The 20048-nt window shown below is 48.3% G+C and overlaps 1 protein-coding gene across 7 annotated transcripts in view; it reads right to left on the bottom strand.

Moving 5' to 3' along the window:
* The window catches only part of PHF14 (PHD finger protein 14), a 174495-nt gene that overhangs the window by 94643 nt on the left and 59804 nt on the right, over positions 1–20048 (bottom strand). For all 7 annotated transcript variants that reach the window (XR_003569997.1, XM_027872045.1, XM_027872043.1 and 4 more), the window contains exons 13-16: positions 18446–18577; positions 10104–10272; positions 1585–1635; positions 1347–1468 (exon numbers count right to left, since the gene is read on the bottom strand). Coding sequence is in view for 6 of the 7 variants with exons in the window: in XM_027872045.1 (XP_027727846.1) it covers positions 1347–1468; positions 1585–1635; positions 10104–10272; positions 18446–18577 (474 nt within the window). In the remaining variant the exon portion in view is untranslated. The remainder of the gene's footprint in view (positions 1–1346; positions 1469–1584; positions 1636–10103; positions 10273–18445; positions 18578–20048) is intronic.

Here is a 20048-nt window from a genome sequence, read left to right on the forward strand (position 1 = left end):
TCTTCTCGGTGACCAGGTCCCATCAATTCCTAAGACGTACCAGCTGATGCCTCACTGAACGTCCACTAGACGCTTCTTTAAATAAATCCAGCCATGAAACCCATCATTATTCTATTCTTTTGGGGACTAGAAAGTCATACTTGGAAACAAGACAGTTGCAGGGATGTAACCTGCCTTCACAGACTGTAAGCACCAGGAGGGCAAGGGCCGGGCTATCGTCTTGCTAGCTGCCAGAGGCAGGGAACAGAACAACCTGAATTCTTGTTACTGGTATCAGGACTCCCCGACAACAACACTGTAAGCTGGCTGGGCAGGAAGTGCAAGGATTAACCCCATTCTGGAGAGGAGAAGACTGAGATTCAGGGAGAGTGAGCAGAATCACCCAGACTCACCCAGCTTAGGAGGGAGAGGCGGAGCTGGGCTGGCCACGACTCTGAGCCGATGGGGTGGAGGAGAACCCTGGGCCAGATGGCCAGCATTGAATGAGTCTCTGGCCTTCCAGGACTTTGTTCAGTTGGGGGGCACGAGGGAGGGTGTCTACTTTCTTCTCAAAATGGCTAAGCGTGAAGAACACCGATTCAGTGCTTTAGAATGGGTAGAGCACTTTATGTACACTAGTCCGTTTGGGCCTCAGAAACGCCATGTGTTTCCACTTTACAGCTGAGGAAACTGAGGCAGCTTTCTCAGAGTCACCCAGTGAGGCTTGAGGATGGATGAGAACAGCAGGCTTCCTGACCCCAAGTCCAGTCAGTGTCCTCACCATGATGCCAAGCTGTCTCTGGGCTTAGCTAAAGAAGTGAAGGGCAGAACCAGCACAGGTGTGGGCACTATCCATCATGGCTCCCGGGCAGTGTCAGCTCCTCCCACTCAGCCCCCAGATCCCTGACAGAAAGGGGAAGGGGAAAAGGAACTGAGAACAAAAACAAAACTCCTTCCAGGCCACCTTTTCAGCTTTCTTTGTTTCAGAAGAAAGAAGCATTAACACATGTCTTGTGAGGTGCGACGAGACAGGGCTCGGCAAGTGTCTGAGGAGAAGCCGGCCTGCCTCGCTCCCCCGACCCCCCTCACTGTCTCCTCAGAGACTCAAGTACAAGAGCGCTGGCATGGCGGGACCCTGTGGTTCCTCAGCAGTGGCAGACCATGCTCAAGAGACAGTGAGCTGTCTGGGGGCCAGCCCGTGCACTGGATGGAAGTCTCCACCCAGAGTGAGGGCAAGCAGCAAGGCCGTGCCGAAGCAGCCAGTCTGGGGACGTTCTCCTACCTTCGCTCTCTCATCCCAGACTCAAGGAGACAAAGCGACCGTGGGAGCGCTAACCCTCCCGAGCACTGAAGAAGGCCAGGCCTACCTCACGAGGTTCTCGTTGTCTCCAGTTCCCTTGCAGGTCACGCACTCGGTACGGAGGTCCTCAGACTTGGGCTTCTTCTGGAGCACAGACTGTCTCTGTCTCCTTTCCCGAGGAACTCGCTCCTACCACAACAAGGGAAGAAGGAGAAAGGGGGAGAACAGGTTTAATGGGAGGCCAGAAAGATGTTTTCCAACAAATGTTCAATTTTGTAGGAAAAAGTAGTATTTTTGTCCCCAACCTCAGGTTTTTCCTCTTCAGGAACAAAGCTTCTTTTGCGGCCTCTGGTTCTCTAAAAGCAAATAAACAAACACATCAGTATTTCACAATCGTCTCCTAAATACCATGATGCACCATTTACATGGCATTGGGGAAAGGAGAAGAACAGAATACATGCACTTCTCTTCCTACCACTCACTTAAATCCCCAACCCTCAGAAACTTTCCAATTGCAAAGGTCAATTTTAAAATGGAAAAAGTACAGGACACCCACGTGAGACTTCCCTAAGCCATCAAGAATGAGCTGACCACAATTTCAGGGATACCGCCTCGGCCCAAGCAGCCATTAGGAGCATACTCTGTGCCAGGCACCGTGAGAAGGACCTGGCACAGGGAAAGCTTTAGCACATGTTGGGGCAACAGATCCAGACCCAGCTGCAGCCTGTGCCACGTAACAGCTGTGACCTGTCAAGATGCATCCTCTCTGGGTCTCAGTTTCTTTTTCTGTAAAATGAAGGAACCAGGAGAGAGGATGTGAGGGGCCACTGGCCAGTGCTGTCAAAGTGTGGTGGACTACGGGGCAGCTAGGATACAGCACCGGCCCTGGAGTCAGGAGGACCTGAGCTCAAACCCTTACTAGCTGTGACCCTGGGCCAGTCACTTAATCCTGATTGCCTCCAAAAGATCCAAACCAACAAAAAAGTACGCTGAATTGCCAAAACTAATTTGTTTTCAAGCAAATAGATATTCTGTTGTGATTAGGACCATTTGCAGCCCTAGCTCCATTAAAATGTTTGAAATTGCCCAAGTCCATTAGAATTCCAAAAAGCCTTGCATTTCCCATTAAAATGCAGGCCAGCTCAGTCCAGACTCCACCACTAACTCATTCACTTTGCAGAATACAAAGTGTACAACTTCCAGTCCTTCACAATGATGGCAAAGGCCCCCTAACTGGGTGAAACCAAATGAAACAGAAATGATGAGACCAGTGAAAAACCCTGAGTGACTGAACGATGGCCCAGTGAACCCGAGCCCCTCAGCTGTGTCACTAACGTCAGTGAAAACAAGCAGAAGTCTCCTTCATTCACAGGTGAACCCTGACCCCAGCACAAGAGTGCCCATGGGCCCTCCCTACCCCCGGGCACACTTCCCCCACTCCCCAGTTAAATCTCTTCTGCACCTTGTCATTCCTCTCCCAAGCTGCCCTGGCTCTTGGGCCCCACTCTCGCTGTGAGAATTGAGGCCATTCCCTGAGAGCTCCCTCCGTAGCCCAACCCACCTCCTTGGCTTGGCTCACAAGCCCCTCTCTACCTTCATAAGGGATGCCATTCGCTCCCACTTTCTCCAGCAGACTGCCCCGTCACCCCCCCCCATCAATCTCAATCCTTCCCTGTCTACTGGCTGCTTCCCTACCGGCCACAGACACGCCCAGGCCAGCCCATCTTCAGCCCGTCTCTCCTGCCTCTCCTGCCTTTCATGGCTACCCCCTTGAAGAGGCTACTTCCCATACACAGGAGTCTCCCCATCCCTGCCTGTGCTCTCTTCTGAGCACTCTCCACCTGGCTTCCAGTCTACTCCCTCAGCTCAAACTGCCCTCCCCAAAGTTACAAAGGGTTCTCAGTTGCCAAATCCAATGAATGGCCTTTCCTCCTTCCTCAATGTCTTTGCCTTCTCTGCAGCTGCTGACGCTGTCAACGCTCCCTCTTCTCTCTGGGTTTCAGGACACCATTCTCTCTTGGCTCTTCTCCTATGTGTCTCCTTTACTGGATGCTGTAGAGGCAGCTAGGTAGCACCAGAGTGCACACAGTATTGAGCCTGGAGTCAGGAAGACCTGGGTTAAAGTCGAGTCTCAAGCATTTATTGGCTGTGTGTCCCTGGGCAAGTCAGTTCACCTGTTTGCCTCAGTTTCCTCAGCTATAAAATGGGGATAACAGCTCCTACCCCCCAGAGTTGGTGTGAAGACCAAATGAGATAATATCTATAAAAAGCCCTCAGCACAGTGTCTGGCACATAGTAGGGCTACATAAATGCTCATTTCCTTCCCCTTCATCCAGGCCCTGCCCACTAACTGAACATGTCCCACGGACTCCCGATGATTTCATCAGCTCCCAGGGATTCAATTATCACCACAGCGCTCAGGATTTTCAAATCTACTTAGGGAGCCCCGGCCGCTGTGCCCACTTCCACCTCCAATCTCCAACTGCAGACTGGACATCTTGAACTAGCAGGGCCACGGAATGTGTTCGGAATTGAGCTCACCCCCCCCCAACTTCTCCCCATCTCTACACTTCCCTATCATTCTCAAGGAAACTGCCATTCCCACTCTCGCCCTCAGGCTCCAAACCCAGTGGTCAACCCTGACCTCTGTGCTTGCCCTAGCCTGTCTCCACTCTACTGCCAAGGTTTAGAAACGTTCCTTCATACCATCTCTAGAACGTGCCCCTTTCTCTCCTCTGAAACCAGCCACCCTGGGCAAGCTCTCATCACCTCCCACCTGCACTACTACAGCAGCCTGCTGGGTGAACCCCACTCCGCCACCCAAGTGATCTTCCTAAAGCACAGGTCTGACCATGTCATGCCCCCCGCCCCCATGTATACTCAACAAACTCCACTGGCTCCCTGTCACCCCACCTCTGGGATCAAATACAAAGTCCTCTGCTCGGGGTTCAGAGCCCTTCAGTACCTGCTCTGCTCCCACCTTTCTGGTCTTCTTGGACGTTACGTCCCCCCATACAGTCTGTGACCCAGACCCAGTGACACCAGCCTCCGTGGCCTTCCTCCCACAAGACCCACCATCTCCTGACTCTGGGCATTTTCTCCAGGTGTTCTCCATGCCACGAATGCTCTGCCTCCTGGGTTCCTTAAATCTGAAAAGGGCCATATTCTGCTCAAGGGGCTCAAAGGAAGGCATGACATGCTGCCTGTTTCACTAATATTTTGGCACCAATAACCCATTGATTCATTAACTAGCAAGGTCTTCCACATGCTGACCTAGCATTTGATCTCAATGTCACACCCTAGAATGCCAAATTCATCAAGCTTGTTAAAATTACGAGGACTCTTTTGGTCCCCAGGCCAGCCACCACTTCCTAGGTTGCTACAGTTACTGTTTCCAAGCATCTACATCTGGACCTATTGAACTTCTAAGTAGCATTTGGTGTCCCCAAGGCCAGAGAACAACTCCTCACAGGAGAAGAAATAGCACCGATGGGGTTAGTGACCGACTTTCTTCTCGTGCCCCCAAAACCCACACAGGTCCAGCCAAGCGCATTCTCCACTGGGCACCATTTCCTCCTGGCCAATCAATCATGCATAACCAGATAGAAACCTTCAAGTGTCAGCTGTGACCTCACGAATGCCTTCTTCATCAAAATGATATCAAAGAGAAGGAAATGCTTCAGTATGGACAAGCTTCTCCCTCCTCACAGTTACGAGGAGAATGAAAGCCAACCTTATGGACCAGAGGCAAGCTCCAAGAACTCCAGTTTCATGTGCGTAGAAGAAGACACCGAGGTTCAGAGACAGGCCAGCTGCTCTTTGGTAGAGGTACCCAGGGCTTCCTTCACCATGGACTGGCTCCCACAGAAAATGCCACTGGTATTTGTTTGTTCATTATGGAAGTATTGAAGGCAAAGCACAAACTGGCACTCTCACAACATTTAGGAAGAAAATGGAACTCATCTAAATAGAGTGTGAATAAAACACCATCTGTTTCTTTCTGGTGGCTACTCAAAGACAGCAGATGGAATGGTTAGCACCCAAAGTAAAAACTATTCCAGGCCTGCCAACTGGCTGGAGGGTTTATGTTATCTCATTTAATTTATGCTAACAGTGTCACAAAAAATACTAAAATAAAAGGCAACAAAACCAACATCAATCACCAAAAGGTACCTACTGAGGACTCAAGTCAGAGAACAGAGCCAAACAGCGGTACAAATCCACTCAGCGCACGCCCTACGCCAAAGCACTGATATGGACCCAGATGTCAGGCATGAATACTAACCGTAAGAGTTTACACAAGTGTTCCTAATACCCTCTGACAGAGAGAGAGTGTAAGACCGGAGGTGGGTGGTGGGGGAATGGGAGGGTGTGGGTGATGGGGGGTGTGTGTGTGTGTGCATGCACGTGCGCGGGTATGTATAGGTTTTTAAAGTTTAAGAGGCACTTTGTTTTTTCTAAAACGCAGACTGCTCACAAAAGGGACTTCGAGATTGACTTTTTACATCCCGGAAGCACAGGGAAAGCTTGAGAAGGCCAACAACCCCAGTAAGGCAGCCCCCTGAGTCCCCAAAACCAGGCAGGTGGAACGGCAGAAAAGAAGCCAGTTTGTCAGTCAAATCATTTCAACATTAGTCCATGATAATTATTCATCAAATTACTATCACTATGTCTAATAAAAATGTTGTTTCCCAAATGGGCCTCCTTAGTAACCTGGATACATTACACTTTAAAGAAAACACAAAAGCAAAAACAAAATGAAGCCAGGACCACATTAAGGCAAATATCTTGTTCTTAAGTCAGTCAACAAGCATTTATCAAGTGCTTCCAGGGTGCCCGCATGGTGCCCAGGCCCGGGGCTACAAAGGAAGCCAGCCAGTGCCCTTCAGGAGCTCACGTTCCAACAAGGCAGACAACATGCCATCAGCTACGTCCAAACAAGCCACAGACCCAGAAACTGAAACCAGTGAAGAGAGGGAGGGTCCCTGACTAAGAGGGATGGGAAGGGCTGAGAGAGGCCTGGGAAGGCAGGAAGTGGACATGCGGAGAGAAAGCAGACCCTCCTGAGAGAACCACTCCAGAGCCCCTGGGACAGAGAGGAAGGGCAGGGAGTGAATACATCTGCAGGCCAAGATTATTTAAATACATTGCATCATTGTATTAATTAAGCAAAAAGACAATGCATTTTGGGGAGCTAACAGCTGGTAAACCCTGCCCCTGAGAATCCCCCAATGCCAGAGTCAGCATTCCCTTTGACCAGCGGTGCTGTGGAGTCAGACCGAGTATCATCACTGTGTTCATTCAGCAGATGGGCACAAACAATTGTCATTAATACTAATCCGTAATACTAACAAACTAGGGTTGGTGAATTCAGCACCAACGAAGAAGGCTAATGTGACCAACCCTAAAGCCCTCTGAATACCACACGTCTGAAGGGGTAGAGACTGTGCAAGGCGATGACGGTCATGTCAGTGGCCCTGGAGAGCAGCCTGCAGGAGTAACTGATTATACATGGTTGGGAGGCCGTTGAGTGTGAAGAGAAGGATGAGAATTGACGGATGGCAGCACATTCAGGAACACTGGAAGGGAAGAGGAGAGCAAATCTCTGAGACACAGGCCCCACGGAACAGGCTCCGCGGGGCTGGGGAGTCTGCACGTCCTCACAAAAAAGCAGGAAGCTCTTTCGATACAGCCACATCCAAGGACTGAAGCAACCGAGACAAGCACACTTAAGACGAGAGCCCGAAGGAGGACGGTCTGGGCTGGCTCCCCAAATAGGAGGCGACCACGACTGAGAAAGAACATCTCCCACGATCTACTTGCAAATTGAGAAGCCCCTCCCCTTCCCTGAGCCCCACGCATCAATCCTTCCGATCTGCACCCTTTATCACAGAATCTCCCAGACTTAACCTTTCCCAAGGAAAATCCCAAGGCACCAGATGGCAGCTGGAGTCCCTTTACCAAGGGGCCTCTCCTTTTTTTTATCATACCCTCATTTTCAGAAAAGAGGACTATAAATGTTCCTCTGCCATAGCCAGCAGGAGCAGTAAGGGCTGTTGGGCCTTCACTCTGAGCTCCAGAGGAGGCAGAAAGACTCAGTTCTCAGAATGTATAAAGAAGTTCCAGAAAGTCCTATGGGGCCCAAACAGGGCTGTGCTGGTAAACGTTTAACAATCAGCTTTCGGGAGGAAGGGGGTACCTAGGACATACTTTTAAGTGGAAGCTGCATCATTTCCATTTTCTCCATCAGTCTCTTAAGACTAGACAATTAAAACAATCAATCAGCCCTGATTCGTAACTTTCCAAGGCACAAATGATCAACTGAAAATTTAACCCATCGGAGCTGACGCCAAATAAAGAACATATGCTTCCTAGTCCACAGAAATGACAAAAATAATTTAACCACCGAACCAAGTGCCCCTGCAATTACAGGAGATGATGGGATGCCTCAGCACACTCCCTTACGAGCGTACTGAAGCATGTGAGGGCCTCGCACCAGACCCCCACCTCCTCCTTCGAGGTATTCATATTCTACTGTAATACAAGCAAATCACCCCAAGACAAGAAGCAACTGCAGCCAAATGTACACACTGAAATGGATGAGGCCATGAGAAATTCTCTTCATCTGTAGAGAAACAGCACACATCCCCAGGTTTGCCCCTTTTAGTGGGGTCAGTTCCCTTTATGAAACTATAATCACCCAGTGACGTAAAGCCTCCTGATAAAATAAGCCTGCTCCCCAAGTCCGACACCGTCCCGCCCCATGCTCCTACAGGTCCCCTGCAGGTGGGAGCTACCCCGAAGGACGGGATGTCAGACATCTGAAATGAATCTGCTCGTGACGGATCATACAGCTGCCATCTGCAGATCCAAGAGCCTTCGAGCTGAAAACTAAAGGACGCCTGCCCACCACACGCAATGGACCGATCACAACACGTCCAAGATGAGTGGCACCTCACAGGCCGCCGAGACTGACTCTCCGCTTCCAAGCGCTTCCTCCAGGATTTCCCCCACCTCTCTCCTCTTCCTTTCTCACTTGACACTTTGAGGCCACTGCCGGACCTTGTTTCTTCCCTGACAAAAATTCTTTCCTACAACCCAGTCTCTCCACTGACCCAGACACTGCTACGGATGGTCCGGGCCGACTAGAACCCTGACCCTCTCCCTTCGGTGATGACTGGAGCCTCCGCGTGAGTCTCCAAGCCCACTGCTGTCATCTACCCTTCATCCACCACTGTCATGCAAAGAAAACCCGGACTCTCCCCAAACCTCCCCATCTGGTCTCCAGGCTGTTCTGGCTCCCAGAGCCAGACCCGAGGCCTAGGCCCAGGCCCAGGGAGGACACAGGTGGGGCCACCTCAGTTTAAAAAGAGGGAAATGGAATTACAGGCAGTCAAGAGAAAACATGTGAAGCTACACCCACAACACATCAGAAGGAAAGAAGAAAAGGGCACACAGCATTTAAAAGGATGTGCGATGCCTGGTGGGGAATGCTAGGGACACGAGCCCAAGAAAGCGGCGGTGACGGCCAGTCAGACGGGAAGTGAGGGCTGGACATCCAGCATCCAACAGGTCTGACATTGAGCAGAGCACACAAAGAAGACTGATGTGAAGGAGCCATCTTTTTTCATTACTGGGGGAAAATGTGAGCTAGTCAAAAAGACTGTAAATGTATGAGTTGCTTATTCAAAAAATCAATGATGCATTAAGCAGAATATTTTAAAGAGACTAGAAGCAACAAATTAGAAAAAGGGGAGGGAAAAATCACTGCCTGTGTAGCCCTCGCGTCACCTCAATATGATCGTTACCTTGTTAAGATTTCTGTAAGCAATCTGGAGGAAAAAAAGCCCATTACGCCCATATCTACGAACATTCACAGAAAGCATTTTCGTTGTAGCAAAGATTCGCGAAAGAGAGTGTCCATCCATTGGTGGAATGGTGGAACAAACTGTGATGTGAATATATAGGAATATGACTGCCACAGATTTCTGGACAAGGACACTGGGGGCGACCGTTCGTGACAAGGGCCCCTCCCTCTTCTTTCTCTCAGTTTTTAATGGGGAGGAGCCGGTTACGCGGGCAGAAGGGCATTTAGTAATACTGACAGCAAAAAAAATCAGGGCACTGAAATGTTTTTTAAAATGCACAGAAGAGGACAGAAGAAAGCATAAAAGGTATGCTTTTGAAAATAATGTGGATATTATCATCTCTTTAACAAGGTAAGTGGCATGAAATGGAAGTTCACAATTTCCTATCAGATCCTCTTCTGCGTTCGGCTAGGTACACGGAAACACTCTTTTTTTGTGTTTAAATGAAGCATAAAAAGTAAAAATACTCACAAACAGCAATATCCAGCCTTTGGACTTTGCCAGGTTCTCAATTTGTATTTCTTTAGGGATCAGGGTAACACCAAGAGGTCTCATCTCCAGTATCTAAAGGTGTCACAGAGTATGGGTGTCCTTCATGTAAAGGCTACCTACAGACCTAAGTGGAAAGCTGGTACAAATTTACTTTATCTATCTAAAACACAGCGGGCACAGATGAGGACAAGTAGAATTCACAACTGCTATTCTGACAGGAGAATGAAGTTCTGGAGAAGGTGAAAGACACACATCTAAGCAGGAAGGCAGCTTGCATCTTTCACTCCCAAGACTCCAGCAACGCCCCCTGACCTACACCAGCTGTCAACGTAGCACAGACAGGCTGAAACCAATCCTAGAGTGAGGGGCTCCCACTCCTGGGGCATGGGAGACAGATTCATTTGTTTCTTACATATCATCCAGCTTTACGTAATGATAATTAAAAACAAAACCACGATAGTTACTGTGTTTCTGATTGGCATCTTCTTAGGTTCTGGTGGCACATCTTGAGGAACAAATTTGACTGGCTCTTTGATCTGCCTCCGTGACCGTTTGGTCCCATCTGGTAAGGTTTCCATGGCGATATCAGCTTCCATGTCACTGCTCCCTGCTTGGTCACACTCTGAGCACTGCCTGTGGTGGAAACAAAACCGAACAGTGTGTTTAAATACTCACTTTCACCTCCGAACCATCAACCTGCACGTGTGTATGGTTCCATTTTCTATAGATAAATGGGCCTCGACGCTCACCATATACAACTCACACCTCTGAACCACTGGGAAACCCTTTCACTAACATAAAAAGCAGCTCCATCTGTATCTGCAGAAACACTAGGAACATATTTAAAGAAAATTTCCCTAAGTAATACAACATGGACAAGAATGGACTGTCTTTGGAAAAGAGAGGCATTTTTTTTTCTTTACTAACTTATAGACTGTGGTGCCTTAATCCCAAAAGGCATCCATTGATCCGGCATCTATTCGCTTTTGTAGCCACTCTATCTTTTCATTTTTACCAATAACAAACTGCAAACAATTTGTTCTCCAAAGAAAATATTGTTCAAAAAGTGCGCAAGAAGGCTTACTTCTGGGGTAGGGGGGATATCAATGGTTCATTTTCTAATATGGCAGACATTCCTACTAGAGAATGAAAATATCAACACTCCAAGACCAAATGAACTCATTAAAGCAATAGTCATTAAAAAAAATTAATCTAACATTAAAATATAATTGAAAGAGCAGTCGATACAGTAGCTATTAGTAATCTTCATTATTACCTGCTATTAAAAAAAATCAACCACAGAGATGGTAAGTAAAGCCATAGGAGCTGATGAGATCACCAAGTGAAACAGTATAAAGAGAGAAGAGAAGATGACTCTGGACAGAACCTGAGGAACTGCTATTGTTGGAGGCTGTGATCTGGTGGAGGAGCCAGCAAAGCAGACAGAGAAGAAACAGTCAGAGGTAGGAGGACAACCAGGACTGGGTGAGGTGTCCCATAAACCCAGAGTGAATACAGTATCAAAAAGGAGAGAGTGACCAACAGTATCCAAAGCTGCAGAGAGGTCAAGGAGAAGGAAGATTGAGAAAAGGCCACCGGATGTCAACTAAGAGATCAATAGTAACTTTGGAGAAGAGATTTTGGTGGAATGATAAGGTCAGAAGCTGGATCATGAGGGATTAAGAAGGGAGTGAGAGGAGAGAAAACAAAGGAACCTATGGGAGACCTCTTTTTCTAGGAGTTTAGCTACAAAGGGCAGAAGAGAATAGGATGAAAGGATCAAGTGAGAGTTTTTTCAGGATGGAGGAGACATGGGCATGTTTGTAGGCAGCAGGGAATGAACCAGTGGAGAGGGAGAAATTGAAAATAAGGGACAGTGCAGGTGACAGAGGGGCCAATTTGTTGGAAGAGATGGGATAGAACAGGATCACCTGAGCAGGGAATGGGTTGGCCTTGGTAAGTGGTCTTGCCTAGGAAGTAGTCCGAATACAAGGTCACAAAGACATATGGGCGCTGGAGAGGACCTGGGGAAACATCTGAGCCCTTCATTTTACAACAGAGAAAACTGAAGCACAAAACACAAACTACCTGCCCAAAGTCACAGGACAAACTGGGGACAAAACTGCACCACTGCACAGAGTTGGAGTGAGCACATTCTCAGGACGCTGTCTAATCGAAGGATTCATAATTCCAGCCTGACACAAACCTCGTAGTATAATGAGCTCCTTAAACTTCCTACGCTAAGTAAAAAGCAACGCTTACACCCTGATTAACCAGAATCCAAATGACTGGACCCCAGTTAATCAAAAGTTGTTTCTCTGCAGACAGCTTCCGAAAGAAAGGAGCAAAGGGCAATAAGAAAGCCCTTCTCAGGAAGACTGATCTTAGTTGGGAATGTCGGGAAGACCTGAACCCGACAGCCACTGGCCCAGTGAGAGCATCTGGGTGAGTTTAGTATTACTGCTACTTAAAGTGCTGTTCAGTTATAATTGTGGGCATTTTAAAAATCTCTATCATAAAAGCAAAATTAAATTATTTTCACCACGGTACTAAAGTAAGAAAATATCCTAACATTTTAGAAATAATTTAACATGGACTGAAATTCGAAGAAATTTCCTATTAATCAGAAAATCCAATTAGCTAAATCATCATCTATCTAAATAAATCCCCTGGATAGATGGCTGGGCAGTTTTAAAGGCGCTGCCCACACGTAATCTAGTTACACTGGTCAGTTGACAGACCTGGAAGGGACCTCCATGGCCCAGCTGAAAAACCATGCTCTCCGCAATACTGCCCCCCAGGAGCCATCCTACTGCTGAGGAAGGCCTTCAAGACAGGTCTCACTCCTCTCCTGATCCTCATTCGGATCCAGCTTTGGGCCAAGCCCAACAACTCCATCCTCTCTTCTAAGAATACTTGAAGACGGCGATCGTGGACCCCATCCCTCCATCACTTTTTCCTCAGGCACAATGAGGTCCTCCAGTGACACTATCTTAAGGCCATTAAAGAGCCAAGTGGTTCTCCTGTCTATGCTTTCAGGTCACCAATGTCTTTCCTAAAACACGGCAACCAAACTGAAGCCAAGACCAGGTCACAAACTACTGCAATAGCATCCTGCTGACCCGCACGGGGCTCACAGTCCATTGAGATCACCAGGTCTTTTTCCCAATAAACGACTGTCTAGTCACATCTCCCCACCTGGTGCTTGGGAAGTGGAGTTTTCTGAATATCAGTGTACGATTTATCCCAGTTAGATTAAATTTTACTGGATTTGGCCCAGTCTTCTAGCCTGTCAATAGCTTTTTGGAACCTGACTGAGGCAGGCCACATGCGGGCCATCCACCCTAACTTTATGGCATCTATAATCTTGATAAGCATACCACTCATCCAAATCGCTGATAAAAACGCTTACCAACACTGGGCCCGGCGCAGAACCACTAAGGAAGCCACAAAGCCTCTCCATTGGACATGTTCCACACCCACCTAATTGTACCATTTCTTTGGCCTCCACGTGGAGCCAGATTTTCCACAAGAACAGCCCAAATGCTTCGACCAAAGTAATAAAGGAACAAGCTAAGTCCAGCAGAACCTCTTCTCGACAAATCACTGACATGCTGGCTCTCTGTGTCCACCATTTCCCCTGAAAGTTGTCCAGGAGCCATTTATTCAACTACCATCGGTGACAGTCACCAGGCTCCATTTTCTACCAATTCTGGGAAACTGGACATTTGTGCTACTGCGGTGACAGGCTCCTAAGATCACAGATCCAGAGCTGGCAGGAACCTTGGAGGTTGTATCTGACCCCTTTCATTTTCCAGAAAAGGAAAGCTGAGGCACAGAGTTGATAAGTGACTTCCCCCAAAACATCCAGCTACTAAGTATCTAAAGCGGGATTCAAACCCGGGCTTTTTGGTCTTCAAGTCCAGTACCTCCCCCGACCCAGCTGCCTAGTCTTGTGAGGCCGCTTTCTCCCTCTCTTAGAATCTTTCAAAGATTCGCCTGACAGCAACTCAGAAATTAGAAAGTTCAGCCCGTCTGCCAAGGCTTCGCGCGGTTGGCTGCTGCACGTGCTGCAGCTTCCTGGAGCTACAGCTGAGAGCTGGGGGACGGGTGGACACCACAAGTGGAGAAACGAACGGCCTCTGGTAGAGGTCAGTGTGCCGGCATCGTTTATGGTTCTCTGACACCCAACCCTCCCATCCCACTAAGGCTAAGCTGAATCGTTCCCAAGAGTCACATCCATGTCAGGGACTCAGCGGACCAAGGAGCAGAGCCAGGATAAAGCGCATACGGTGGGATGGGTGCTGGGCTCCCAGGCTAAGTCAGCAGAAGCCAAGGACCCCACAGACACGAGGTGCGAGGAAATTTGGGTTCTGAGATGGCGCCAAGGAAGGCACCGACTAGCCCAGAACCTAACCCAAGCCGCCAAGGGTATGAGACGTGCCACACGAAGCTCGATGACTCCCTGGCTAAGGAAGGAGACGTGGGGACAAAGCGGAGGGAACAAACAAGGGCGGGGAAGAGGTGGTCACGTGGGTGACGACCTGGGCAGGGCTGGGGAGGAGTGACAGAAAGCCCCAGTGGAGGTGCTGGACAGGGGCCGCGGCTGGGGGCTAGAGCTCGGCAGACAGATTTTGGCATCGGCTCCAAACTCACCGGAGGGGACAGGTCCCCAGAGACAGGCCCTGGGCTGTAAAGAGACGACTGCAGAGGCCCAGGAGCACCCAAGGAGCACACACACGAGCAAGGAAAGGCGCTAAAGAGGGGAGGGGGACAAGCCGGGGGCTACGGCCCAACAGGCAAAGGGAGGGAAGCGTGGGACATGAACGAGCACGGTGGCTGGAGGCAACAGCGGGCTCAGGGGAGAGAGGACAGTGGGCTGACGCTGAGAGTCCTCACCATCGGAAAGCATCACGGCCCAGGACTGGCTCCATTTCACAGACAGAAGACTGAGGCTCCTCACAGCCTCTCTAGTTAACAGAGACAGATGCACATATGTAGTTCTTGGGGGCCAAGCTTAATGATCCAATCTCAAGAGAGAGTTCATGGAGGGAAAAGACAATCATTTTAAAACAACTAACAGCAGCAGGGGAGGAAGGGGTCCTTCTGCTAATCCTGACCTTTAAAAGAAGGGTCTATTTTATATGGCTTCTATCGACCTTGAAAAGAAGCCACAAAGGCATACCCAGAGACGAAGAGAACACGATCAATACAGTTCAATTTCTCTGGTAAAACCACATCCTCCAGAATAATCTCGAACTAACTAAAAGGGAAAGCCTAGCTTCCAATTGCAAAGGCAGCTGAAGCGTGAGATTAGCACATCTGAAAGAATGAGACAAGCCAATGGACCTGTGCTAGCTGGCCACCCACTTAGCACCCATGGCCATCCCAAGAGACGGAAGACGATGCTTCCTGGCACCTCCTCCAGGCAGCCCCCACAAGGCTTCTCCCTGGGAACAAAGCCCAGGACTGCTGGCCCTGTCTTACTTCCTAATGCCCATAGTAAGAAGTGACCCATATTTCCCTCAAAGCAGCATCCAACAATTGAGGAATGCCTAGAAAAGTTATGGTATATGACCGTGCAGGAGCACTGTAAGAAATGAGGACACACATTATCAGTAACTTTTTTAAAACGCTAAAGAAAAAGGGAGGGGTGCCCCAGATGTGGAAGGCTGCATGCATTTTTGGAGAAGGTCACTATTCTGTCCTAATTCTCCCACTGAGCAATGAGGCTTTAGACCCGAGCCATCCCTCTGTGGTGCTGCCGGCCCCACCTCAAACATGCTGACAGCTCTTTCCTCTGAACTCACCCATAGGCCCCAAATAGGCCCACGTCTCTCCCATCCACAAACCAGCCTCATGTGGTCCTTCCACCCACGCTCACCACTGTCCTCTCTCCCTGCGGCCCTTGGTGGAAACGGCCATCTACACCAGCACTTCCACGCCCTCTCCAAAGTTATTCACATCTCTCCGTGGCCAAACCGAATGGGCGTCTCTGACCCCTCTGCGGCCTTGGACACTGTCCTGATCCTACCTTAGCAAACTCCAGATTCTGGGCATTTCCCTGGCTCTTCCCTTGCGCCCAGGACACTCTCCCCCAGCTAAAATCCAATCTTCACCAAGAAGCCATTTCTCTCCCCGTTCATGCCAGGGTCTCCCTTCTGCTGATTCTCCTGCTTTCTCCTACATGTCTCTTGTTTGTATCCAATTGTTTTCAGATGGTTTCCCTTGACAGAAGGGGCCATCTTTTGTCTTTCCTTGTATCCTCAGGGCTTAGCATGGTCTGTGGCACACAGTAGGGACTTCAAGTGGTAGGGGAGAAGGGTCTTCTGACAAAAAAAAAAAAGCCCCGAGTGTTCTGGGAATTCAAAAGAAAAAACCGCCTGCTGGGCGGCATGAGCCAGCACGCACAGGGACGAGGTGGCACTTGAGCCAGAGCTCGTTCTTGACCCCTCTCTGATGCCCAGGCTAGGCAGGCCCTCCCTCACCTCTCTGGCCTGCATCAGAGCACTGACCACAGCGGAACTTGGGCTCTGTTCTCTGAGCTCTTCCCATGCCCACTAGCCTCACACACGCTCCTCAACAGCTCCCAGCATAAAGCTTGAAGCCAACTGTATACCTTCACATTCTTCCTGTGCCCTGGAGGTATGCAGGCATGCTACAGTCAGTCCTGGTTCCCTGCTGTATCCTCAGGCCTCTGGGCCACACGATTCCTTGCTTAACAAATGTCCACGAAATCGATTACTTGTAATAATCCCCTACCATTTTAGGAACATTAAGTGGATATTTTAAATGCATTTGCATTACAAGGAACTGTAGTTCTTTACTCCTTATAAAATGCTGACTGACTTACCAGGGCTGACAAATAGCACTTAATAAATTTAAACTACATGAGTAACTACATAAAATCTTTAAGGAAGAAAGCATGATGGGCAAAGGAGTCAACTGAGATCTGATCAGTTTCTTAACAGAGAATTGTTAAGGAAGAGCTTAAAAAAAAATCAAAGAAATAGAAATCTCTGTCTCAAAGCTGACCAGGTTAAAAAATTCTATTAAACCAATGTAGGAGCCATGTTGTACGATGACTAATATTGATAAACTTAACCCTTCCTGGCAATACAAGGATCTAAGACATCTCCAAAGCCTTGTGATGGTAAATGCTATCCACATCCAAAGAAAGAACTATGGAAGTTGAATTGCTATTTTTTTCTCTTCTGTTGAGTTTTGTTTCCTTTTCCCGATGGTTTCTCCTATTGGTTTTAATTTTTACTTACAACCTCACCAATGTGAAAATATGTTTAATAAGATTGTAAAAAAAAAAAATGTAGGCTAATGGATCCAAGTGATTTAGGCTAAAGCAAAAGCTGCATGGAAAGGTTCCAAGAGCACTCCCTCTGAGAAAGGGCCCAGGAGCGTCCCGAGACAGTTAGAAGGAGGGACAAGGCCAGTTCTGAAGTGAGTAAATAACAACAGAGCTGAGAGCACAACAGTAGGCATGTTACTAACACCAAACTACATATGCATTTATAGACATATATGCGCGCGCACGCACGCGCGCGCACACACACACACGCGCGCGCACACACACACACACACACACCAGCTCCCACCTCACTCCCCCAGTCACCCCATCCAAGAGGAGAGGTGTTTTTCAAGGCTCCAGAATCCCTGACCCTGGCAGCTCTGTCCTAATTCTCCCACTGAGCAATGAGGCTCTCAACCTGAGCCATCCGTCCCGTGGCGTTGCTGGCCCCACCTCAGGCATGCTGACAGCTCTTTCCTCTGAACTCTGGACAGGCTGGAAAAGTGCAGGCCTCCTACGGAATGAACGGGCGACCCTCTGATCGGCAGGGGAGGTGTGCAGCGCCGCTGCCTCGTGGGTGGGCTAGGGTCTCTCTCACTACTAAGACAGAGACACCTGCAGACAATCATTCCTCACCACCAACATTCGCAAGACACTTGAAGGTCTGCAAAGACCTTTACACATGTTAATTCACTTGGTCCTCAAAACAACCCTGGGAGGAGGTGCTGTTACAATCCCCATTTTACAGATAAGGAAACTGATGGAGACAGGAGTGAAGTGACTTACCCAGAGACACACAACTAGAAAGTGTCACAGGCCAGATCTGAACTCAGATCTTCCTGCCCCTAGACCCTGTGGCTCTCTCCACTGAGCCACCTATGTGGCTGTGGGCAGCTGGCACCTGCCAGCACTGGGCCTGGAGTCAGGAAGACCGGAGTTCAAATCCAGCCTCAGACACTGCCTAGTTGTGTGACTCTGGGCAAGTAACTTAAGCCTTGCCCGCATAAAACTGGAGAAAGAAATGCCAAACATTCCAGTACGCCTGACAAAACACCCCATGGACAGTTGGCACATGGGGTTACAAAGAGTTGGACACGGGCGGCTAGGCGGCACAGTGGATGAAGTGCCCAGACCAAGTAAAATCTGGTTCAAATCTGGCCTCAGACATTTACTCGCTGAGCAACCCTGAACAAGTCACTTCACCCTGCTTGCCTCTGTTTCCTCATCTGCCAAACGAGCTGGAGAAGGAAACGGCCAACCATTCTAGTATCTTTGCCAAGAAAAGCCCAAGCGGGGTCACCAAGAGTCAGAGGGGACAACAAAAAGCTGCCTATAGTTAGAGGGGGCACACTGGCATAGTCAGTGCACATGCAGGCCGAATAAACACTGAGGAAGGTGCCGGTAACGTCTACTCTCCGCTTTTGCCTAAATCAGCCTCTCGTGTCCCTGGTGCACAAACAGCAAACCCAGCAGTCACGGCTAGGAGCCCAGAACTGTCCTCACCAGTAGCTGTTTTTGGTCTTCCTTGGCATCCTCGTCAGAGGGGGATCCAGACAGCCCAGATGATAATGCAGCTTACAGGTGTCACACAGCAAAAGGAGATGCTGGTCATGGCTCTTCTTACAAATTCCACAACTGTGAAGAAAGGCAGGGAAAAAAGCATGAAAATAACAAACTATTCAAAGACAGCCAACCATTTCTAACCATATGCCAAAATGGAAAGCATTACAAAGACTCCTTTCTATAGGCCATTTCCTTAATTATCAACTTTTATTGCTTTCTTTTTTTTTTTTAACAGACAACAAACATTTCCTTCACATGTGTGTGTTGTGAGGTAGTGATTACTACCAAATTCTCAATACCAATGAAGTCTTCAATGACCAGTTCAAAAGCTTAACTAAGGAACTGTCATATTCAAAATCTTCTAAGAAAGGCATAACTATCTGTTCCCCTTGACTTAAGGAGTTGGAAATGCATGCTTCCCTTAGATTGATTCCTTAGTACTGAATAAGAAAGAGAAAAAAAAATCCAGAAGTTATGGAAAAGTCCACTCAATTCTCTTATGGACAACATAGAGGAAATCCTTCCATATCCAAGGGCCATTTCCTCCAAATATCTTACTATTTGTAATTTATGCTAAAAATAATTCACAGAGGGGCAGCTAGGTGGCGCAGTGGATAGAGCACCGGCCCTGAAGTCAGGAGGATCTGAGTTCAAATGCGGCCTCAGACCAAACACTTGACACTTACTAGCTGTGTGACCCTGGGCAAGTCATTTAACCCCAACTGCCTAAGCAAAAAAATAAATAAATAAATAAAGATAATTCACAGATATTTAAAGACAATCAAAACTGACACATTAAAGAATTTCAAATACAATCAAAATTCACTTAATTTTCTAACATGAATGTTTGAAATCTAAAAATATCCTTCAATAAGTCCTCCCAAGATAGCTTAGGTAGACAATGAAGCATTTCCAAATTAAATGTTGGGGTTTAGAAAATAAACCGGTCATTACAAATTGCAAAAGTCAAGTTTTCAAAGACTCTCAGACATCAAACTGCCCTCCTGCAAAACAGAAGCAAAGTACCCTTAAGGGGAAGTGATTATAAATAGAAATCAAATGGGATTCTAGCTGAAGTTCATCACAGCAAAGGTACCACTCTCTGAGAATGGTGGGGTGGGTGAGTGTGTGTGCACAGAAAGGAAACTGGGATTTTATTTTCTACTGTTACAGCCACATGAGCAGATTGATGGAGAGGCTGGAAAGCTGGGCCTGGGTCCTGCCTGGATGAGCCTGGGCAGGTGACTTAGCTTCCCAGGGCTCCAGGGGTGTAAGAATCTAAGATGCAAAGAAGCTGCCCATCTACACTGGTATTAGGGCACTGCCATGGTGCCAATATGGTCACCCACACCCTCAGAAAAGCAAGTAATGTGTATGACATTGTAATGGACAAAAAAGTATCTTATCTCTGGCTGATCCTCCAATGAACCATCTTAGCTCCCAAAGAAAGGTGGCCGAAGGCCCTCCCACAGGTACAGCGGCTGCTGGGCTCTCCATCGGTTCTGAGGAGGTCCAGTCACAGCACTGTTCCTGTGGGACTTTC

The sequence above is a fragment of the Vombatus ursinus genome, unplaced genomic scaffold (genome assembly GCF_900497805.2).
Source record: "Vombatus ursinus unplaced genomic scaffold, bare-nosed wombat genome assembly UNPS02014799.1, whole genome shotgun sequence".
In the NCBI taxonomy this organism is placed as follows: domain Eukaryota; kingdom Metazoa; phylum Chordata; class Mammalia; order Diprotodontia; family Vombatidae; genus Vombatus; species Vombatus ursinus.